At 60.9% G+C, this 23,304-nt stretch overlaps 1 protein-coding gene across 2 annotated transcripts in view; it reads left to right on the top strand.

Moving 5' to 3' along the window:
• The window catches only part of SMG6 (SMG6 nonsense mediated mRNA decay factor), a 103,140-nt gene that overhangs the window by 66,818 nt on the left and 13,018 nt on the right, over positions 1–23,304 (top strand). The window contains exons 14-15 of one of the 2 annotated variants that reach the window (XM_068656168.1): positions 19,153–19,329; positions 22,002–22,151. In XM_068656168.1, the coding sequence (XP_068512269.1) occupies positions 19,153–19,329; positions 22,002–22,151 (327 nt within the window). The remainder of the gene's footprint in view (positions 1–19,152; positions 19,330–22,001; positions 22,152–23,304) is intronic. The other variant, XM_068656169.1, reaches the window with a different exon arrangement.

The raw sequence follows: 23,304 nt of genomic DNA on the forward strand, positions 1-23,304 counted from the left end.
CACTCGGTCCCTAAACTCAGTCCTCAGCATGATTTTTCAGCTTCGGAGGGGGGGCCCTGTGTGGTGGCACCGCTCCTGCTTTGTCTTCTCCAAGAGGAACCCTGCAAACCTCCCCTCTGGAGAAGAGCACGGCCGCGGCATCCACCAGCGCGGCCACTGGGAGGACCGCAGGAAACCTGCAAAAACGGCCCAATGAATAACCCCGCATTGTTATCCTGAAGAAGAAAGATCCGCATCCTGGGAAACGCGCCAGAGCGGCCGGCACGGGGTGGAATGCAGGGAGTGGTCAGCCCAAATAGCAGATGGGGATCTACTCTGTCACTACGGGAGACGGAAGGTGACCTCTGTCATTGAGCTCGCAGCCTGCTCGCCACCGCTCCGCGCGCCGCCGCACCTCGCCTTGTTTTTGCAGATGCCGAAACCGTGGTGTGGAGCTGGGCGAGGATGGAGAGCGAGCCCAAAGCCCCCCCGTGCTGCAGCCACAGCCCCGTGGTGCCCTCGTGCTGCCCCGTCCCCGGCCAGAAGGAGAAGGCGGCGCCGTGCCCCTCGTTGGTCGCTCGCTTTCCGCGCTGTCATTGAGGCCGAGGCGCTTCCCAGGCATTAATGAACGCATCCCCACAACGCGTCGTGCCATAAGGAAAAGCAATTTCCTCCTCTGAGATTGGCAACAGAGGTACACGAGGCCGGGGGACTGACCCGGCTCCCACAGGAAGCCGGAGCTGCAGGATGAGAACAAGCCCCCCGTACCCAGAGCCTCGGCCCCAGGCCACCCCTGTCCCTTAGGGTGCCGGGGGGGCACTGAGTAAAGGGTCACGGGGAGATTGAATCCAGATAATTTAATCATTTTTCCCCACAGCACATTTGCCTTGAATTTCTTGAAAATAAGGTGAACCCCATCATTTTTTGAAATTAGGAAGATTTGCCCTAACATTTTGTGTGCTAGCATTTCATGTGCAGTGTTTTATCTGCCAAGTAACAAATATTTGGTAAGTTTATGTGTGAATAGAGACAATAACGTGTATTTCTAGGTATTTTCTTGAAATTATTGCATGTGCCTGGTCTGCTCAGCTCCTGAGCTGGAGTTACGCTTTGTTTTAGTTAGTTTGGGTTTGGTTTTAGTTTTTTGTTAGTTTTGTGTTGTATTTATCTTGAGCGCAGATGATGCAATGCTCGTGATAGCGCTCGCTGTCATTGAAGGAAGGAGATTTATGGCTATGGATCGAAGACGAAGGACTTTGCCTCTTCACCAAGGGCCTGGCCCATGGCTTTGGGTGCTGAAGTCCCTGCTGGAACTTGGGCTTCCTCTTGTAACTCACCCAGATGCTTCCCAAACTCGTACCCACTGCCAACACATCCTGGTAGCTCCCTTTAGTCCCGGCAACATTTTTTAGCTCAGCACCCATCCTCACGGACAAAAAATGGGATCAGCACGTGGCTGCTTTGCTCGGGAGCTGCTCGTTTTCACACCGCAGCTGCAGGCTCTTGGCCACGAGCATCCTCACCACCTTCCCCGTGTTGCCCTCGCGTGATGCTCGGGGTCAGCATCGTGCAGGGATGGACACAGCACGTTTCGGGCAGCATGGTGCACCTTGTAGCACCTGCTGAGTGTGAGATCGAGAGGGAAATCCATGTAGGAAGGGGCTGTGTGGGTGGGTTTGGCTGTGTTGGAACGGGAGCGAATCTCCAAGCGGGTGCGTTGGGTTGTTGTGCCCTTGCAGGCGTGCGGACAGAGCGGTTGTTGAACGGGGAAGTGGGCAGCGAGGTGGAAATGCTGGAAGAAGAAGGTGCCGGAGGTCACGGCGTGCTGCTGGCCTCTGCCCGGGGAACTGCCCCACGGGCCAGCATTGCTGGAGGCTGCAGGAGGGATCTGGGTGGACTTCGGGACCCTTTCATTCCATTTTTTGTGATGTCCTCAGCACTTTGTCCCCGGTAGGGGAAGGTAGTTCATCTGTCAGGGTGGCACCTCGAGGATACTTCAGGATTCAGAGCCTGGCTTGGTGGATGTGTGTGTCCCGTGGGGTTTGGAGCTTGCCTTCCTCCCGTGGCAGCACCTGAGCAGCCCCAGTGCAGGTGGCAGAGCCCTCACGGTGGCCACTCCGAGCTCCACAGCATCTCCGGTCATCCTTTTGGGATAAAAACCCACCGCCTGGGGGAACGGCTTATTGCCATTTGTTGTTTTATGCGGTGTTTTGTCCGGAACGAAACATCTCGGGCTGGTGAAATGTGAGGAGAGGAGAGAATTTGCTGGAACTGCGGAGAGACTTAGCGTGCGTGTGCCGCGGGGGTATCATTTCTGTCCTGCCACCGCGCAAACCTCTCCTCGCAGGGTCTGGATCGATCCTAATTTACCTAAAACCCTCGCTGCCTGCTTTTAGGCAACCTTGGGGTACCCTGATGGTGAAGAGGAAGCCCGGTGGGGTGTCAGCCCTCGGAGATGCTCTGCCTGCTCCCGTCCACCCTCGGGCAGGGGCGCCGCTCCGCAGCTCTCCCCAGCTTTCACCTCGCTTTCCCCCTTTTTAAGAGGAATGCTTGGCCTCTTGCACTCGGGCTCGGGGAGGAGCAGCTCGTTTCTGCAGCTGGCCTGCCGCCAGATGTCATCACTTCAGGCAGTGCCACGCTGCACATCTTCAGCAGTTTGAAATGGAGAGACAGAGGGAGACAGATAAGATCAGCAGCTTTAGGTGATGGCATTGTTTCAAATAAACCATGCATGACCCAAAGCTTCCACTTCAAATGGGGAATGAAATTGCTTCATCCTTTGACAGCTTGCTCCATGAAAGAAATTTATCTTCACTTAATTGCTTTAGATCCCAAGAGGCTGTGTACAGTAATTTCGAGGAGATAATTATATCAAATTAAAAAAATATGTGACTATCCGACTGCTGAGCCTGAGCGCGGTGGCCGGAGAGCAGGAAGGAAAGAGGCACCGCGTCCAACTCGTGCTCGCAGGTTATCGCTTCCTCCCCTCCTCCTGGGCCCAGGCACGGTGCTGGGGGGGCACCGAGAGCCCCTCGGGGCCGGGCAGCCCCTGCCCTGGTGCCGGGGGTCCCTTGGGGGGGTGTCCCCACCTCGTCACCTTGTCATGGCAAACCTGGCTAGGGCAGGGCTTGGCAGCGCCTTCGTCCCGCTAGCGATGCGGCGGAGGAACCCGGCGGCTTGTTGATTTCCAAACATGTATATTTAGAAGCAGAGTGTAAACTTCCTGCCCGGGCTGGGGTTGGATTCTTGACTGTGTTTGACTTTCCAGCTTTCATTTCCTTTGCCCTCGTACTTAACATTGTGGATCTCCCGGAGTGTGCCCCGGCCTCATCTCTCCATAACCCTCCCTCTCCCTGCGTTTCCCTCTCGTTATGGCACGCCGGCCCCAGGTTTTGCATCCCCTGAGCTCGGGCAGGTCCCCTCCATCCCTCGGGAGCTGCCCTCGCACCCCAGCTGGTGGCAGACCCGAGCTGGGGACTGTGACAGGGACAGAAGTGGCAGCTGCCACCTCTCGGAAGAAAACCATCTCCTCCGTCGCTGTGCGGAGTCCTGAAGGGTTTTTCCTCTTCGTGACTCACGGGAAACAAGAAACTGGCCACTTCCAGGAGGGGTAAAGCTCTCCATCACCCGAACCTTCCCCTCTCCTCCTAGCACTGCGTGCCCTCCCCGAAAGCCACCCTTGGTGGCTTTGCAGCCCCTCTCCCCTGGGGACAAAGCTCATTCTGTGCCCCCCGGGGCTGGGACCGTTCCTGTGTGCAATGATCCTGCCTGGCCTTTGAAAAGCTCGACAAGAAACCTGGGCCAGCAGCGAGCTCCTCCCCAGCCCTGTGATGTGCGGGCTGGGTTTTGAAGTGCGGGGCTGCTTCAGCTGTTCCCAGGAAGTCTGCGGGGGAACCGCGTTTGTAGCGGGGAGGTGAAGTCCCCCCGTGTTTCTGGAGGGGATCTGCTCCCCAGGCTCTTTGATGTCATCTCGTTTTTTGTTTTTTTTTTTTTTTTTGGACTTACATCAAGTAAGGCTGAAAAAAAAAAAAAAGAAAAAGAAATGTTTTGGCTCAGCCTGAAACGTGTGCACCTGAGCGAGATGACCTGTGGCTGTCCCGCTGCCGAAGGAAGGATCCCACGGGGGGCTCCGGTCCCGAGAGCGGGATTTGGCCACCCACCCGCAGTTGTCTTGAGCGGGGTGGCAGAAGGGTTTTTTCTTGAAAAATGCCTCCTGAAGGCGGTCCTGCGACATGGCACCGTCCCCACGTGCTGCTCAGGGTGCTGCTGTGGTGGTTTCTCGCGTCCCACGCTGCTGTGCGCAGACGTGGCCCCTCCGAGGGCTGCGGGGCGAGCGCGCGCTCGGCTTCACACGTGCCAAGGCGAACAGCAGCTCCCTCTCCTCGTGTCTCTAGGGCCTGAGAAATCCGAACTTCCTTAGGCTGACTGTCCCCAGATGTCACTGCTTCGTGCCTTGTCCCCTTCCTCAGGCCTCGTGGTGCTGCCCCAGGGCTGGCGTTGAATTTAATCGCCTCCTGCCCGCTGTCGGCAGCCTCCAGCAGCTCACACGTCCTCATCTCACTGCCCTCCCGCTCGGCATTATCGTGTTTGGTGTGAGGTGTCCGGACACGGCGTGGCGCATCGCAGTGGTTAGAGGTGTCTGCTGCAGCCTGGGGAGCCTCTACCCTCTGTGTCCACCCGAGGTTTGGAGTTTTGAGGCCAGACTCTGAAGTTTTGAGCCCTTCGTCCCGAGCTCAGAGAGGGGAGGAGGGACGAGGCTTGTGGCAGTTTGGTTCCCTGAAACTTTGAGACCACGTTCCCCCAGCAGTGTGTATTTAATGCTCATACAGCACCTACGCCGTGCCGTGCCAGCCCAGCCGGGGAGCTGGAGGGGGTGCAGGGGCGAGGACGGGGAGAAGTGGGGCTCACACGGAGGCGAGGCACCAGCCCTGCGTGCGCTGCACCGCCGCGATCCGTGAGCTCGAGCCCAGGGCTCTCGGTGCCTTGGGTTCAGATGTGGCACCTTCTGCCCCTGTGGGGTTTTTCTGTGGTTTCCTGTAAGAGTTTTGTCAGCAGCAGCTGCTGTCCCTGTCCTTTTGCCCTTCTCGTTCTTTTCTCAGCTTTGTTCACGCGCTTCTCCGCTCAAACCCCTCTTGTAGCTGTTAGCAAGGAACACGCCGCCTAAAACCATTTGAAATCCTCTCTCTGCTCTTCGTAGTTTCAAAGCCCGGCTGCCCTGACAGCCAGAGCAAGGAGCCCTGGGGGCCGGGCTGCCAGGAGGTGGGCAACCTGGAGCAGAAATGGGCAGCCAAGGGCTCGGGGACCCGCGACTGAGAGCAGCTCCCATCTGGCTGGAAGCCGCGGCTCGCAGCGCGTGGTCGGCATTTTGCTGCGGAGGCCACGAGCGAACGAGTTAACGATGATCCCAGATGGCTTCGGGAGCTCGCCTCCTGCCACCCCTTCCCGTTCCCCCAGGATCTCAGATGGTGGCGGGAGATGAAGTAAAATTCTCGGGTTTGTTGCAAAGTTCACCGCTCTCCCGAAATCGTGCTGCAACTTGCGCGCGCCGCGCTGGCAGCTTCAAGGGGATGCTACCTGGTAATTAATTAGTTGTCAAGAGACAGCCCAGAGGTTCCAAGGCTTTATATTCTCGCTAATAGAAATTGTTGCTCTGATTACATTTTCCCCCCTTGGCTGGAGGGCTGGGGAGCGCGGAGCTGTGGTCCGTGGGCTGCCCGTCCTTCGCCGGGGCTGCGCTCAGCGTGCTCGCACACGCCGCGGCGAGCGGGAGCCTGGGGGGAGCCCGGGCTGAGCCCTGCCTTTGCCAGCCAATTCTGCTCACATTTCTCATCCCTCGCCTCCCCTGCCTTCTCAGGGGAACCCTGCCACGCTTCCCCAGCCCCTCGGGGTCTTTTGGTGTCACCGTTGCCATCAGCCCTGCCACCAAAGCCCCTCCGCACCCGAGCAGAGGTGCTTTGGTTTCCTCTCAGGGCCCTTTTTCTGGGCAAACTTAGAGAAACGTGCCATGTCTGCAGTGATCCCGAGAGCTTCTTTCAGCCTCGCTTCTCGTCTTCTCTCCATTTTATCTCTGTAGAAACGAGCAGGTTTAGGTCTCTTCTCACAGGCAGAGGAGCTGCAGGAGAGGTGCTGGGTTCTTGGGTCCTGTGTCAGGGCTCCTGCACACACAAACCGACCTGGCGCTGGGTTATCCAATGGTTTCTTAAATGACTGCTTACATTTTCCTGCACTGTTTTCTGTTTTTTTCCCACCTTTTGCCAAGATTATTTGCTACCAGCTCCCCGTTCTCCCTCTCCCCTCCTCTGGCCATGCTCCCCAGCAGCCTGGCACCGTGAGCAGCCCTCACGTTCTGCATCACTGCGGCCGAACCCCGCCGTCCCTCCAGACCCTCCCTTATCACAGCACCAGCACCCAGCTCTGGGACACGGCGCCCTGCTCCCTCTGCAGCAGGACACGATCCTTTTACCAGGTAGGATGGCAGGGGCAGATCTCACTCTTGATGCACTGCTCTGCTTCAGCCCCATGAGCCCAGCACGGAGCTCCTCTCCACGTGTCCAGCTTGCTGCCTGGGCCGGGCTGATGCACCAGGGCTGGGCGCAGCAAAGCGAGGCTGCTGGGCACGCAACGGGATAAGCAGCACAGCTTTTCCCCTGCCAAATCCATGCAGCAAAGAAGAGCCCACGTGCAGGAGGGCTGTGGCTCTCCGTAGCCTCTCGGGGAGCAGCTCTGCCCCAGCTGATCCCAGGAAACATCCCCGTGGCTGCTGTAAATAGGGCGCAGCGAGCGGTGCCGCGCCGCCGGATGCTCTCACGCCGGCGCTGCCGTGCCTTCCCTTCCCTTCCCACCCCCGGGGAGCCGGCACCCACCTGACGAGGCCGCGTTCGCAGACATATGGTCCCTGCTCTTCGTGTTTAGTTAAGTGTGGGAGGACTCGGAGCTGAAACTCCCGGAGCTTTTAAGCTATTGTGTGCGCTGATACGGCCCCGCGAGCAGACGTGGCGATCCTACAGGCATGGCCCCGTCCCGAACAAAGCGCTCAGGGTGCTGTTCTGTCATAGCCGGGGGTAAAGGCTTCTGGTTTGGGGAAGGAGCAGCCTGGAAAGGGCATAATGCAACGCAGCAGATGAAGACAAAGGCATTTTGAAGGCAGGAAGTGGTGAAAACGAGGGCACGAGGCGACGAGGCGGAGGGCAGATGTGCGGGCGAGAGCAGGGCTGTGGGAGCCCGGCAGCTCAAGGGGCTCAGCAAAAGTGACCGGGACGGCAGCAGGGACAATGCCCCGGGGTGGCAGAGAAGCCACCGGTGGTGGCAGGGTGTGGATGAAGAGCAGGGCACCCCGTGCTTGGACAGGAGCTGGTTGCAGTGGGTGACAGGGCGAGGGTTCAGGCTGCTGGGGGGAACATCCCCGAGATGTGACGGCCCCAGGAGGGCGAGCGGAGGAGACGGAGGCGACGCACAGGGCTATGGTGGCACAGGGCTGGTGACAGCCCAGCATTTCGTCAGCTTGAAGCTGGGGACGTGGTGCGGGAGAGCTCGGGAAGGGAGGAGGGAGGAGAAGCACGCCGCTGCCCCGCGGCTTGGTGTGAGCCACCGGGGCAGGTCGGGAGGCTGTTCCCAGCCGCGGAGCCCCAACCGCTTTCCGTGCTGCTGGCTCCCTCCTCGCTTGGCTTTTCCAGCATCTGATGTGACTCGCTGTTTGTTTGCTTGCGATGAGTTCAGTTGTTTTCTATTTTAGCTGGTGACCCCGAGAGCCCGGGCTGGGGCAGGCAGGCACCGTTTGAAAGCCGCCACTTGGCGGCAACAACTGTTCGAGTCGCGGAGCAGCACCCATCTAACCCCTCTTTTCACACACTCGGAGCTTCCCAAACATTAACCTTTGGATTAAAATTTTCCATGCTTGGTCTCTCCCCAGATGTGATGTCTGAGCTTTGGTTTGGGTTCATGTTTTTCGTGTTTGCTGGGTTTGTGTTATGGGAGAATGAAAGAAATACTTTTCCCATTTGAAAAAAAAAATATATAGCCTCCAATATTTTTTTTTTTTAATTATTATTTCGGGGATTCACCAAAAATGGATGGAGTTTGAGGCAGGGAGCTGCAGATAGTTACCTCGGCTGCCATGAGCTCGCGTGGCGGGCACACGGGGAGGTGTCGTGGCCCCAGGTGCGCGGTGCCGCCCGCACAGTGCTGGCTCCGTGGGCAGATCCAGGAGAGCCCCACTGTGAGCCAGGCTGAGTAACTGCAGATCTGAAGGAGGAGGGCGGCTGCTTTTTGGTTTTTAGCAAAAAAAAAAAAAAAAAAAGTTGTTTTTCAGGCTCCACGCACGGGATCACGGAGCACGGGGCTCGCTCGCTGCCGTCCCGTGCGGGGAGCCCGTGGCACGCGTCCTGCTGCTCCTGGGGCTGCCCCCGCAGCAGGAGCTCTGCCTTGTTCCTCTGCTGCACCTCTCCTCGTCCCAAAACCGACCTCCCCGGTCCCGCTGCCGACACCTTCTCGTGAGCTTTAGGGCTACCTCGGACACGCTGGAGCGCTCGGCGTTTCCCTGCGCTATTTGTTTCTGGCCGAGCAGCACCCCTCGTCTCCTCTCCAAGTCTGTGCGCTGCTCATCGGGTGGGGACCTGCTCTGTTCACACCAGTGCTTGTAATGTCTGGCCTGCGGCTCTGCCAAAGGCCAAAATTGGCTCTCCGTGCACGGCTGGATCGCGAGGACAGTGTTAGATGGAGGGTGGAGTGAGCGAATACCCCTCTCTTCCTACTGTGCTTTCAGGAAATGTCTCTAGCGCAGCTGTAAGTGTGAATGAAGTCAAAAGAATGGATCGGTGCCCCCGCTCCAGCCCACCCCACTCGTCGGGGCCCATCCAGAGTCCCCACCCTATTGTTCTGGTTCAGCTCCTCCGTTTCAGGGCAGGGGCCCTGCTCTGCGCTCAGCATCCCAGTCCCGGGAGGAGGAGCTCTGGAGAAAACAAAGACGCAGCGAACGGTTCCCCTCTCGCAGCCGCGATCCCAGCCCCTCGCTCCCTTCCCTAGGTGTGTTTGCAGCCGGCTGGAAGCGAGCTCCTCGGAGCCTCGGCCGTGAATCACGTGCCAAAAGAGCCGAGTGTTCACTATAAGAAGCAGAGCTGGGCTCGCTGCTCGTCTTTAGAGTCTGCGCAGGATCCACGGGGAGCTCGGCTCCACGCGTGGAGTTTCCTCCGGTGGGCTAAAGGAGCGGTGGGCTCGCTCGAGCAGCCCCTAGGCGAAGAGGACGTGGGTGCTGGGGCACCCAGCTCCTCCTGCCGTCACCGGGAGTCCCCTAAGTGGCAGCATTTCACCGTCAAGCAAAACACCGAGGCGGCTGTCCCTCCCCGAAGTGGCTGCTGGCAGCGGTGCGAGCCGCTCCCCGCCCTGCCCAGGCTGCTGGGAGCGCGCTGCCGGTGTGGTTCTTGTGGTGGGTGGAAGTGGCAGCACTGCCAGCACTGCCAGCACCACTGGGGCTGTGGTGTCACAGCCGACCGAGCTGCGGTGGCACTGTGCTGGTGTCAGTGCGTCGCCTCCCCTCTCCCCACCCTCTCTTTTCAAGGGAATTCGGCTGCAGCCCGGCCAGACAGTCGGAGGAGCTCCTCCCTGCGGGCGGCAGCACGCCGGCCTGCCCCGGCCCTGTGAGCTGCCCCTTCCCGTGGCTTTCCCCTGCTCGTTATTTCAACAAAAAGTTGCTTTTCTTGCAGTTGGCAAAGCCGCTTCTTGTTCGGGGGGAGCCAGAGTGCCCCGAGCTCCCCAGCGGTGCCTGGGGACGGTGATGTGAGCGGCGCAGCCTTGAGCAGGTAGCGTCCCTCCTGGCTCATGGAGAGGAGCTTTCCCATCCCCGTCCCGCTGCTCGGGCTCAGGTAGCCGGTTCCTCCAATGTGCCCCGGGCACACGATTGCCCTGTGGCTACTGGAGGAGGATGAGAGGAGGATGTCAGGACGTGGCACGGCTGGGGAGAGCCCCCCGAGCGTTGCTGCAGCTTCCCTGGGGGATACAAGCAGCCTTGCAGGAGCAGCGAGTACCACGGTGCAAGGCGCTCAGAAGTTCCCCTAGAATTAGCGAGGCAAGCGTCCAATTTGCGTCCTAGACGTGAAAAGTCTGAAGGAAATGAAACACACACAACTGGTGGAGTAACACGGGGCCTGAGTCCAGTCGGTGCGCACGTTAATGCGGATTTGGGGCTGTTTCACCCCCAGCTCTGCCACGTGCTTGGCTCCAAACTCGGGCATCCTCAGCCCTCTGCGCCCTCATCCAGCACGCAAAAGGCAGCGCTGAGTTCCCCTGGGGCAGGGTGCTTGGGAGGGCCCCTTCGTGGTGCTCCTTCGGTTGTGTTTGTCTGGCTGAGCCGCCTTTCCTCTATTCGGCACCGTCCAGCCGCGGAGACTTAACCACTCTGACCAGTTTCCCTAGAGCGGGATCCCAGTTCAGCAGGTCTGGTCCGTGACCCTCTGAGAATTGCTCGCCTTTGGGGAAGTGAAAACCCCGGCGGGGAGGCAGCGAGCAGCAGCCAGGTGGGAGCTGGGCAGCTCGAGGGGGTTTTAGCGGTTCTCGTTAAAACAGCCTCCCGCAGACTCCGAAATCCCGAGTTTCCTAAAAGAAGAGGAGAAAATGCCAAAGGCTTTCATCCCGGTTCAAATATCAGCCGGGGCAAGGAGCTGTGGAAGTCGCAGTGGGATCTTGGGTGACGTTGTCTGAAAGGGAAAGGGAACGGAGAGCGAGCAGGAGACGGCTCAGCCTGTGTCCTCTTCCTTCGCACCTCTCCGTGCCTGTGCTGAGCAGCAGGGGCCTGAGAGGGCGAGTTGTGGGGTCTGCCCGAGGAGCCCCTCCGCTTCTGAAGCCTTTGGCACCTCCGCGAGATATTTAAATGACAGACAGACATATAGGGATCTGCAAATACTCCTTTGGTGCCAACTCAACCACAAAGAAGATAGAGCATTTGTGGTCCAAGGAAGTTTAAATATTTGTGGTCAAACTTAAAATTCGACATAAAACTCTCATCTGCAGTGGAAGGCGTCCAGGAACTGCATGGAGAACCTATAAGCTGTGTAAACTCACAGCAACGGCTTCCCGGCCAGCTCTGCCAGGACAAGGCAGAATCTTCCAGCTCTCACCTCGCCTCTCCTTCGCGCCGCCGAGGTCAGACGGCAGGTTCGTGCGGGGCTTTCGCACCGCCCGGGGTGGAAATCCAAAACCCTGGGGGTCACGGGCTAATGGGATGTTTTCCTCGCTGCCCGTAGCCACGGTGGAGGGACGAGAGGTGGAAGGCACAGATGGGGAAGGTGGGCGATGGCAGGGTTTGTCTCTTAGCGTGTTTTTTTTGTTCTCGTTGCACAACAGCCCCTGCTCCTGCGCTCTGTGTCGTAACCCTTCCACCGCCCCACTTCCCACCTCCTCCTCTGTTACCCCCCGGCCGCGGGGGTCCTGTCCCGTGGGACAGGAATCACGGAGTTGTGGGTCAAATCACGGGGCAGTCATCTCCGTGGGGAAGTCCTTGCGAAATTGCTCGTGGTACCGGCACCACGCCTGCTCCGTCCCGCCTCGGTGCACGACGCCTCCGTCCACACGGAGAGCGAGGGTGGCTGCGGGCTCTGGGGGGGCTGGGCTGCACCTCCCCGTGCCAAAACAGCCCCGCTGCTGGGCAGGGACATCAGGGCATCCTCCGGGCTCGGGAGGTGCCTTCTGGAGCGGGGAGGTTTCAGCAGCTCCCCTTGCACAGCTGTGCATGATGTTTATTTCCACGTGCCGTGGAAAAGGGCTCTCGGAGAGCGCTGCTGAGTTTTGCAGTCTCAATGTTGGTTCATCAGCCTCGTTTCCCAAATGCCAGGAGAGCTGGGTTTTAGTTCTGGTGAGGGGCAGCTCTCCTGGCCCCAGCGTGGCCCCACGGGCAGAGGTACCAGGGGCAGAGGCGAGGGGACAGACGGCAGCCACAGAGGAAGGGCAGCGCGTGGCTGCGCGGAGCGGAGCAGTCCCCTTTCCCTTACTAAGCAATCCTCCCTTCCTCCACCGAAGAGCCTGCTAACCACTTTCTTATCTTTCTTAACTCTGCAAAACAATCTCTGGCAAGGCAGGCATCCTCCGAAATGGCAGAGGAAATAAATTCCCCCAGTCCCTGAAAAGGAAAAGATCGGAGGCTCTTGCAGCAGGGAGAGCAGCCCCTGCCCTCAGAGCGCCGATGTTGGTGCCACGTTGGCTCCAGCGAGGATACGGGTCTCGCCTTCCTCCTTCCCCAGCCTGGGACCATGGTTTGGGGGCAGATTTCCAGGGGCTTGGCTTCCCTGGTTAGTGTTTTCTGTAGGATCTGCAAGGGAGGAGCAGAGTGGGCTCCCTCGGTCTTGTCTTGGCATCGCTCTGCTTGAATTTTTCTCCTTTTCCCCTGGGAAGCCGGGGGATGTGCTGGGGGCTGGGGGTGCTGGCTGTAACAGGGAGCCCCTGGCTGTCACTTGCAGTTTCTCCTGGACTCGTCCGCCTCTCTCACAGGCCTGCTTGGAAGCTGGGCTTTTTCAGTCCCTCGCTCTCCTGCCTGGCAGCTGAAACGCGTGGTGCTGTGCTCAGGGAGAGCAGAAATGCCCCAGGTGATCCCCAGCTGGGGGAAGTGGTTTTCCCAGCGCCGAGCGGTACTGTGCAGGGGCAGCTTGGTTGCAGGTTTCAGGAGCGCTTTCTGCCATGGAAATCCCTGCAGCCTCCTACCAGAGGCAGCGTCCTGCCATGCAGGGAAGCTCCCAGCCCTCGCTGTGCTGCTGGAGCACAAGGAGAGCCCGGCCAGGAGCCACGCTCGCCAAGCGGACAAAGCCCTGCGTCACTGCAGAGACCTCCTGCACCCAAATCGTCTTCCCAGGGACGTTTCCCCAAGGCTGAGGTCGTGCTCCTCTCTCAGTTTGCCACCACCCAGTGGGAACGGGCCATCGGGGTAGCCCTCACCGTGCCCACCACCCAGCTGCAGGTTGTAGGACGCAGCCTGGAGCCATCCCCCGTGCCGCCAGCGCCGCCGCTCCCCGGAGAGGAGCTGGCGAGAGGAGCGGACAAAACGATTCCTCAACGCGTTAACAGGTGAATAAAACATCAGGGCGAGTCTTTCCAAACGTCAGGCAAAGCCAAAAGCCGGGTTTGGAAGCCATCAGAAACTTTCCTCTGTGGAGCTGGGAAGCTCCTCACGCTTCAGAGCAGCAGCCGGTGCCGGCGGCCGTCCCAGCCAGCGCTCCGGTCACCCCGGGCACGGGAGCACGGGGCTGGACGATGGCTTTCCAGCCAGAGCAGCTGCTTTGGGGCTGACTTTTCCAGCAGGAACTGCTGCTGCCGAGGTCCTGCAGTACCCTCAGGTGTGTTTTGGGGTGCACAGCTTTCCCCAACCCCGTGGCAAGGTGGGAGCAAGGAGGGAAGGTTGGAGAGGAGCCAGGAGAGGTGCTGCAGGGCCGTGCCACGGCACGAAGGGTTTGAGGGGCGCAGAGTGGGACCTGTGGCAGTGTGGGTGTCCTGGTTGGGGTTTTAGCTTTCTTCTGGCCTAGCTGAGTACAAATTCAATCTGTGTTCCTGCCCCACAACCACCTGGTGGGAGAGAACTGGCCCCTGGCAGACGGGCAGCTCTGGGGATTGCTGCTGGCTTGGCACACCCGTGCAGGGCTCCCCTTCCCCTGGTTGTTGAGAGCAGGCTCCAAGCCCCAGGTGTGCTTCCCCACGTCTTTGGTGGGTCTCCCTCATCTCCTTCATCTCCTTCAGCTGCCAAGTACCAGCACCTGGGTGCAGTTAGAGGACATGGCAGCAATCTGTGTGGGCTGCTCTGGCTATAACTGGTCTCTGGCACCAAAAACTGGATACCTCAGCCCAGACCCATCTTCTCCCCAGCTTTGCACCTTCCTATCATCCATGCTTCTCTGCAGCGCTGCCTGGCACAAGCAAAGCCAGTCTTAGCCCAGCAAATCCTTGTGATGGGCACCTGGCTCCTTTTCCATGCGGCTTTCCAGGGCTGGAACGATGGGAGCGCTCACCAGGCTGAGAGCACAGCTCCTGGGACTCCCCTGAGACCACGCAGGGGCTGGAGCTGTGCTCTGCAAGGCAGGGCTGCTGGGAGAGAGGTTGTGGTCTGGGCTTTCTCTTCGAGGAGCCACTGCTTTGCACAAAAAGCACTTCTCCAGCAACGGTGATGGGAAGGAGCAACCAGCAAGGTACCTCCGAGCTTCCCCATCCTCCCCGGGCACTTTCCAAGTGCCTCGCTGCTGTGCTGGGGCGGGATGGCAGCGCCGTGGTTGTGCTCCCAGGTCGTGCACCGAGGTGTGCACGTGGGAGCTGCGTCCTCCGAGCCTGTTTGCAGGGTTAGGCAACGTCAGACGTGTCTCTGAGAGAAGCTGTGGCTGAAGGCAGCCCTCAGCTGCAGAAACCAGGGCTGTGAAGCAGCTGTGAGCGCTTCTGCCCAGCCGTGGCAGATGCTTTGGTCCTACCCAGGTGGCCAAATCCCTGCAGCCTGAGTCTGGGCACAGCGAGGGACTCCTCGGCCACGTCCTGGCACTGGAGCAAGCCCAGAGATGTGAGGCTGGGATAAGCCAGGGTTAAACCCAGCCCAACTTTTGTATGAGACGGTGAGCTGTGAACCCAGGAGGGATGACAGCAAACCCAGAGCTTCCCTTTGAGCTCCTGCAGCTCGCTCTGCCCCCCCTGCACCTCCGAGCTGCCTCCCCAGGGACAGGAGAAGGAGGCTCAGGGGGGAGAAGGAGGCTCTGGGTGTTGGGAGGCATTTAGCCCCGGCCTCAGGGTGTTTCATCAGGGGCACCAAAGGTGTTTCACCTGGCTCGTGCCAACACTGCGTGGTTTAGGTTGTTGGGGGCTCGCTTGGTTTAAGCACAGAGCGGCTGCCTCACTCCCACCAAGCTGCGTTTAAGGCAATGTGGCAAAAAAGCAGCGTTATCCCCACGCTGGGTCGTGCTTGAGCTTGGCCCTGACTCCCAGCCCTGTCCCATTCCCAGCTTGGAATCCGGGATGGGATCTCTCTGTGCTGTGACTCAAGCTCCTCCTGTCCCTTTCCCTCCCGACTCCAGCTGCGGGGACGTGCTCGTGTCTCCCCCTCGCACACAGCAGTGCCGAGCCGGGGGTGGCGGCGCAGCCTCCAAGCAAAAACCCTGCTCCAGCTCCGCTTCCTCCGGTGTGTTTGAGCCTAAATTTGCCCCCAGCAGAGCTGCCGGCGTGCCTCCTGCCTCAGAGCATGCGGGACGGGGGCAGCCCTCCGTGGCCCAAGTCAGGCCCTCCTGGAGGTGGCGGGTCCCCCGGCTGAGTGCAGCTCCCCAGGCCAGCTGGCTCGGCCGCCGCGGGCTCCTCGGAGCAGCCGAAGAAGGAGGCTCTGCATTCCTGCCTCGCAGTTATTTGCTCTTTAGGACGCTGCGTAAAATTAACAAGTTGTAAAAGCTGATTGAAGGCGGCGGTGGGTGTGACGGCGATTTCGCCCGGCTGCAGGGAGGTGCTGAGCCCCGGGGCCGCCCGCTGCGGGCGCTGGGGGTGACGGGGAGGCCCCCGGCGTGCTTCTGCCCCTGAGTGAGAATGGGGCTGGTTTGTGGCAGTGTCACCCTCTAAAAAAATAGAGGGGCTCAACCGCCGAGCTGGGGAGGGCCCCGTGCCCTCCTGGGGACACCGGTCCCGGCCTTGCCAAGGACCGCGGGCGGCAGCGAGCGCGTCCCGATAGCGCTGGAACCGCAAAGCGGCGCTGAGAACACGGCAGCTGGTGCAGCTAATGTGCAGCCCAGTGGGTCTTCGCAGGCAGTTAGGGTGTGTTAATGTGTGTCCCGCTGTGTCCCAGGCAATGATTAGGATGTTAATGTACGACCTAGGGCTTGGCAGGCGCAGCGCTAACGAGCCTCCTCCTCCTCGGCGTGCCCTCGCAGCCACCAGCCCTCTGCGGGTGGCTGGCGCTGAGCTGGCGGTTAGCGGGTCTGATCTAGGGGCAGATTAGAAACCTCTCATCTCTGGGCCCGGCCCGACGAGATCAAGGCTCTCAAGCGGGGCTGCTGCAGCCCGAGCCACCCCACGAGGTCCCGCGCGTCCCCGCGAGGCACCGCGGCAGGCGGGGGCTCCGCGATCGCTGCCCGGGTCGCTCGCGCCGCAGGGGAACTGAGCCCGGGTCACATACGAGGGCACCAGACCACTTCAGCAATTCTCAGTTTCAGTTTTCCTTTGCGAGCGGCTGCGTGCGTGTCAGGCCTATTTTAATACCCGGCGACGACTCGAAGCCAGGCTTTCGGTTCCTGCTGTCTCGCTGCACGCTCGCAGGGGGAAGGGCGCGCGGGGCGGCTCCGTTCCCCCCTGCATCACCCAACGTATCGGCACCATCTGATTTCATGCTCGAGCTTGCTTTTTGGGAGAGCAGGCACAGCTCCCGGAGACCCGGCACCTCTCCTGCTCTCCAGGCTGGTAGCGAGGAGCAGCCCCGTGAGCCACCAGCACCTTGGTGGCCATCCCCGTGGCCCCGGGCACGCCGCTGCTGCTGCGGGCACTCGCGTTTCCACCCCGAAACGGGAAGTTTCTGCCTTGCGGCTCGCCGCGTGTCACGCGAGGCTCCAAGCTGCCACTCTCGAGACCCGGGTGCCAGGCACGGGTCACTCGTTTCCCAGCACCTCGAGGCAGGGCAGCCCCGCGCCGCAGCCAGCCTGGTTCCCGGAGCGCATCTGGCACGGCCACGGCAGGCAGGGCGCGGGCCCCGGGCTGCACGTGACGGGGATGTGCGGAGCTCGTTCCCTGTTTTTCATTCATGTGGGCTGGAAAAATGTGTTCATGAGACAAGTTACTGTGGCATTATGTCATGGGCCTTCGCTCGGGCTCTTTTCTCCGCAGCAGATGAGCTGAATTGAAGCGCCGGGGCTGCGCCGGCTTGGCAGGCAGTCGGGAGTTTCCCGCTCCTTTCTTTTGCAGGGGAGGAAGAAACGAACCCACCTGCCCTCGGCCCCGCACCCAGCCGTGGGTGACGGGGGCTTTTTTGCAACCCTTTTGATGGCTCCCCGTCCAGGAGGCTCTGACAGCCGAGATTTCAGCCTGTGCTGCGCGGAGGTGTCAGCACCCGGCCCTGCAGGCGTAGGGGAAAACCTCCTGGCCCTAAACCAGATGTGATTGCTTTTATTTCAGGCGAAATCCCTCGCGAAGGGTGTCGGGATGGGGTGCCCATCTCCTCCCCACCTAGCCAGCCTCTCCTGCACCCCGTTCCCTGCTGCTGCTGCTGTCGGGCACAGCCTGCTCACAGCCCCGCTGCTGCCACATGCAGATCCCCGTGGCGGTGCCCATGGTGCCATAGGGCTGCCCCGCTTCCAGGGCTCGTGGAGCAGCCCGGGCACAAGGGACCTGCACGTACCGGGGCTGGAAAATCCCAGGGCTGAGCTGCCTCGGGTGAGTCAGGCCGGGTGCTGCACAGCTTTAGCCCGTCGAGCTGGGGGTGAACCAGGCCAGGAGGTTTCCACCACTTCCCCCGGGTCGCTGCGGCCGGCAGCTCTCTCAGGGGGATGTTTCCCATGACAGCCATTCCCCCTCTGCTCTCGTTCCCTTTCCTTCTGACTTTCCCCTTGGCAGAATCGTTCCTAAAGGAGAGCCAGCAGGATGGGAACGTTCCTTCTGGGCCGCTTGCCGGGCTTGCTCCAGGCTGGGCATCCCAAGCAGCAAAGGGCCCGTCCAGAAGGGACATCCAGCCCCAATCCCAGGGCTGCTGAGCCCGCACCACCTTCTCCTTTGCTCTTTGCCCCTCTCCATCCCGCAGGGCACCCTTTTTAGGATCAGAGTTGGTGGTCACGGGTCCCTCGCTCTCTGCATTGCCATCACCCTGCGCCTACACCTCTCAGGAGCAGCGCCTGCCTCCTGGGGGGAGAAAGGGGCATCTCCTTTTCCCCCCAAAAAACGTTGGTGAGGTATGGGGGCGCTCGGGGCCCCAGGGGGGCACCCTCAAGCGGCGCCGTCTCCGGCTGCCCTCACGTAAGGGTGCCTCGTGCGGGCGGTAGCCAGGGTGGGAGGTTGCAGGTCAGAGCAGGGTCAGGTTTTTGACACGCACTGCAGCGACACGGCGGTTAAAATTAGCCCGCAGAGAGGAAACTGGCAGCATTGTGGAAGAGCAGAAGTTTCCTCTCACGGCAGCCTGGTGCAGCGGGGCCGCGCCGTGCGCCGCTGCCAGCCCCCTGCTCGCTGCCACCCGGCCCCATCCATGTCCCCAGCCGTGTCCCCATCCATTCCCGGTGCTGCCAGCACCCAGTGTGAGCATGGGGCAGCGACCCTCGTGCCGTGTCCTGGCTCTCCCAGCCCCGGAGGCAGCGGCGACCTTTTGGGGTGAGGTCTCAGAGCTCTGCTACGGGTGGGCAGAGCGGAGCCGGAGCGGTTTTGGGGGCAGGAGGAACTCGGGCACGAACGGGGACTCGGTCTGCGGGGCGGGTGGTGCTTTTAGCCCCCCGTTTGCTGGCTTTCTCTGTGTCCTTGCTGCTTCTCCCCGGAGGGAAGCACCAGAGGGGAGAGCTGCAGGTGCGGAGCCCCGCGACCATCGGGATCCCGCTGGGGGCGCAGGCAGAGGCCCTGCAGGATGGGGGCCACGGAGGCACCGGGCTCCTGTGCTCTGGAAACTCCATTTGAGAGCCTCGTAAAGCGATAATTACCTGGGCTATTGAGTTTCCTTCTGGCCAGATCCATCCCAGCCTCCCTGACAAGGGCTCCCCAGTTGGTCCACGGCACCGGCCCCGCGGGACGGGGTCGGGCTGGAGCCGGGGAGGGGGGGTCTGGCCTTGGTGACGTGCCCCCAGCCGCCTGCTCTCGCACCTGCATCCCTCCCAGCCCCTCTATTTTCGGGGGGGGGGAATCTGGTGACTGAGCTGACACCAAACAGCCCAGACCAGCCCTCAGCAGGACTTTCCCCGTCCCAACGGGGCCGAGCAGGGGCCGGTGCCCCCCCAGCAGCCCCACACACGGCTCCAGGTTGCACGCAGAGGGCAGGGGCAGCACCCGACGGGCTCAGGGCGCGCTGACCCCGCGCTCACCAACCTTTTTCCCCGGGGACGCTGGGCTGGAGGCCTGGGTAAATCCCTCCCATCCCTGTTGGGAAGGCAGAGGGGAACCCCGCAGGTCCCCGCGGTGCCGCCTGCGTGCCCCGAGCGTCTCCCTGCCTCCCGCCTCCCCTTTGCACTGACTTTTTGTTTTCCTTTGCCTCTCCCCAACCCCCTCGCCCTCACCCCGTAGGTTATTGCAGCCGACTGCAAGAGGGTCACAGTTCTGAAGTATTTCCTGGAAGCCCTTTGTGGACAAGAAGAGCCTTTGCTGGCATTCAAGGGTGGAAAATATGTGTCAGTGGCACCCGTCCCAGACGCCATGGGAAAGGAAATGGGAAGCCAAGAGGGAAAACAACTGGAAGATCAGGTACCGTGCGGGAAGAGCGCGCCTCGGTGAAGGAAGAATCACCCCTGTGGGGCCCAGCCCCTGCCTGCCCTGCAGCTCCCGCTATTTATAGCTGCCGTGGCTGCGTGTGCGTTTTATGGGGGGAGCCGGGGGGGGGTTGGAGAGCAAATAGTGCACGGCCCCGGTCTCCTGAGTGTGCTTTGCTCGTGCCCTTTCCTGCCAGCCCAGCCCACGTGCCTCTATCTCGCCCGGCGCTATGAGTTCCAGATGCTGCTTTTTAATTCGGAGAGGGCGGGGGGGGGACACGGACACGGACACGGGAGGGGAGGTTTCAAACCCTGCAGCCCGGGGATTTTTGGGGAGGGTGGTGGGCGAGGGGGTGTCAGGGTTGAGCCTCGGGATGGAGTTTCTAGCCGTGGAGCTGGTGGCGGCAGAGGCCCGAGCTCCAGCCTCCAGCACACGTACAGGAAGAGCTGACATTGGCGCCCCGTCCCTCCCCTGCCTCTCACATCCTGATGTGATTAAGGAATTCGCCTCTTGTTTTTCTGCCCTTGCTTGTTCCTGTAGGCCTCGCTTCGCTCCAGGCTCCGTGTGTGTGTTTTAAGGGCTCTGCCAGCCGCTCTGCAGGTTGACTCTTTTTGCTTTTCTGTTTCATCTCGCGCTTTGAAAAGCCGGGGGAACAGCGGAGAGGGGGCAGAGCCACCCGGCTCCCCGCGCCCCCGCCCTCCGCACGGGGCCACGGGGGGGGAAAATCGCCCCTGCTGGCGCTGGGTGGTCACAGAAACAGTCATGGGGGTTGGAAGGGACCTCAAGAAATCATCGGGACCAAGCCCCAGATCATGGGATCCAGCCCCCAGTCCCTATAGCCCATGGTGTGTGTCCCCCTCCTGGGGCCGGCAGCCAGGGGAACCCCCAGCAGGAGCGTGCTCAGCACCCTCCTCATCTCCCCACGTCCCCACGGATGGCTCCAGCCAAGCACGGGATGGATTTTAGCTGAGCACGGGATGGATTCGAGGTGTTTTTGTTGCCTAGGGCTCAAAGCAGCACCCTGGGTGGCAAGAGATTGCAGGGTGGGAGACCCAGACCCCTGTCCCTCTCCTGGCGGTTGTGGGGAGGGTTTGGGGCTGACACCACTGACCGTGTGAGCTGTTGGGATCTTCAGGTCTCACCCCACGTCACGGCAGGACGGTGCTGCTCTGTGCAACGCTCTCGTTTTAGGGTCAGCCCCCCCGATTCCTGCTGTGTAACCACGGGGAGGAGGGGGGCTGCCTCTCGCCCGGCTGTGGGAAGCTCGGTGCGTGCTCCTTGCGTAACCCCGGAGCTTCCTCCTCGGGGTCGCGGTGCAAAGCAGCTCCCAGCTTGCCAGCGCGGCCAGCCCTGAGCCTGGGCAAGCAGAGCCTGACCCCAAACCCCACAGGGGATCTGTTCCCGAGGCCCCAGCACGGCTTCATCCCTCTCACAGCATCCCCCATCCTCTGTGGTCCAGGCTGTCCCGGAGAGGGAAGTGAGCCCAGGGGCTCTGTCTTCCTCCTTCCCATGGCTCAGAAGTCACCAGCGGAGAGGAGCGCTTGGTTCTGCGGCCAGGTGGCTGCGTGGCTCCGGGTGAAATGATGGAGAATGGATCCGGGCAGTTTTGGGGCTGTTGAAATTAAAGCTGTGCACTCCTGCCCTGTCCAGGGGCAGGGAGGTGCAGGCAGGGATCTTTTTAGGGGAACAGCAAAGCTGGGAGGGAGCTGGGTCGTGGCTGATCCCCAGCACAGCCCGTTCTGGGGTCTCCAGAGTAGCATGAGCAAACTGGGAAGCTCTGGAGACCTCCTGGTGGGGACAGCAGCGCGCCCAGGGCAGGGCGAAGGCGCACCGAGGTCTCCAAGTGCCCGCGCAGGCAGGAGGCTGCAGCCCCTGCGACCCCTGGGGTCGTCACAGCCGAGGCTCCTGGCCAGAAGCAGCCCGAAAAAGGGACAAAAGCGGGCTGAGAAGGATGCAAACGTGAACGGAGGAAGTAATTAACCTAATTAACCATGGCGATGACTGCCCCCGAGATGCAGTGGGTTCTCCATCACCAGGACTGTCTCTTTCTGGAACAGCTGCTCTGGCTCCAGGGAGTTTTGGGGTGGGTGCAGGAATTTCTCTGGCCCGTGCTGAGATCACACCAGAGGATGGAGAGGGCTCGTTGCGCTCCCATGCTCCGGGTTTCCCGGCGAGGTGACGGCCATGCGTGCATAGCATTATTTTGGGGCGGCAGTTTCGGGGCAGGGGCGCGCAGCCCGCGGTGCAGGTGGGCACAAACAGCCCCTGGCTGGAGCTGCACGGACAGGGAAATGCCACGCTCCCCGCTTTGCAGAACTGAAGCCTGTAAAGCATCAGTGACTCACCCCGGGGCCGTGGGAAGAGTTTTCCAAGGCTCGCCACGGTTTGATTTCGGCCCAGAGCTTTACCCAGGGCTGCCCCCGCCCTGTGGCATCCCTGCCCCGCTCCGCTCTCTCACCTTGTCACCCCCCCTGCATGTTCTCAGTTTATTTATTCGGGTTTGCTTTGAAGGATTTAGCACCAGGCTCCCGGCAGCGAGTGGGGATGAGCCGCGCTGGGCAAGGATCTGCCTCCTGGGAAGGGGGGGGGGGGAGCAGCAGGCCCTGCCACCAGCGTCCCTGACAATGACATCTCGCCTGTTTTTGTCTTTCTGCGTTTCCTGGAAGAAGGAAGATGATGTGAGGATTGAAGCATTCGAGGATGACTCAGAGGCTGAAGGCAGCGGAGGAGAGCTGGACATCAGGGAGCTCCGAGCCAAGAAGCAGGCGCTGGCCAGGAAAGTAGCCGAGCAGCAGCGTCGGCAGGACAAGATTCAGGTAGGCTGGGATGTGCAGCTGCAGCCCCTGCTCCGCCGGGCTGGCTGAGGAGCTGCTTTGGTGCTGCACGGGGGCCGATTTTATCTCCTTGTGCCATTTCCCTGCCGTGCTCGGGGACAAGTTCCTTCCTGGGATGCCTCACGGCACCGTGAGCTTTCCGTAGGTGCCCCGTGCGTGAAACCCAGCAGCAGGCGGCTCTGCCTTCAGAGGGCAGGGCTGAATTTTGTTGCTGAGCCACATGGGGTGAGACCTGCCCTTCTGGGGCTGGGACAGAGCTTTGGTGGCATCGGGGCTGTGCTGGGAGGCTGCTGTCCCGTGGATCGGGGCACAGGGAGAGGGTGGGAGCTCACGAGCTCACGTGGGAGCCAGCAGCAGGACAAACAGCCCGCGGACAGCCAGAGCGAAGCGTTGCCATCGTTATGGGGACAAACAGACGGGACGCAGGTGATCCTGGCCTGGCCCTGACCTATTCCCAGCATGTTTCCCAGTGGGAACGGGCCATTTAAACTGGTCGCACTGGTCGCAGCTGCCTGGTGGTGCTTGCTGTAGCTTTAAGAGCGAGCTCACATGCATGGCTCTTGGCTCCTCGCTCGCTCGCAGCCCCTCTTCCTCCAGCCTCGCCGCCCAGATGAGGATTTCTCAGCAGAGGAAAAAATTCTCCCTGGCTCCCCTCCCCCTCACCTCCGCCCTCTCTAATGCCCAGGGCCCTTCACTTCCATAATTCTTCATTTTCCAGCCTTGAACGTAAGCCAGACACATCTGTCTGGCCATATGCGTGAACTCTGCAGTGTGTGCCGAGGTGGTTGTAAAACAGGGCTGCTGAAGGCCCTACTGGGAGAGCGCGCACATGTGTACCCTCCGGCTGCTGGCGCCGGGCCCAGAACCACTGCGCTTCACTTTTCCAAACCCACCCCAACCTTTTTTTTTTTTTTTTTTTTTCAGATTTCTCCTTTTTTTTTTTTTTTTTCCTTCGAATTTCGAGAAACCCGCGTCGAGGCCCAGGGTCTCAAACCGTGCCGGGAGGGAGGGAGGGAGGGAAGGGAGGAAGGGCGGCGAGGCCGTCCCGGTGTTGTTGGCAGGTACCCGGCTCCCTTTTCCAAGGCGATGAGGAAGCAAAGCCGAGCTGGGAGAGGTGGGCTGTAAATTTAAAGCT

This window comes from Anas acuta, chromosome 19 (genome assembly GCF_963932015.1).
Source record: "Anas acuta chromosome 19, bAnaAcu1.1, whole genome shotgun sequence".
In the NCBI taxonomy this organism is placed as follows: domain Eukaryota; kingdom Metazoa; phylum Chordata; class Aves; order Anseriformes; family Anatidae; genus Anas; species Anas acuta.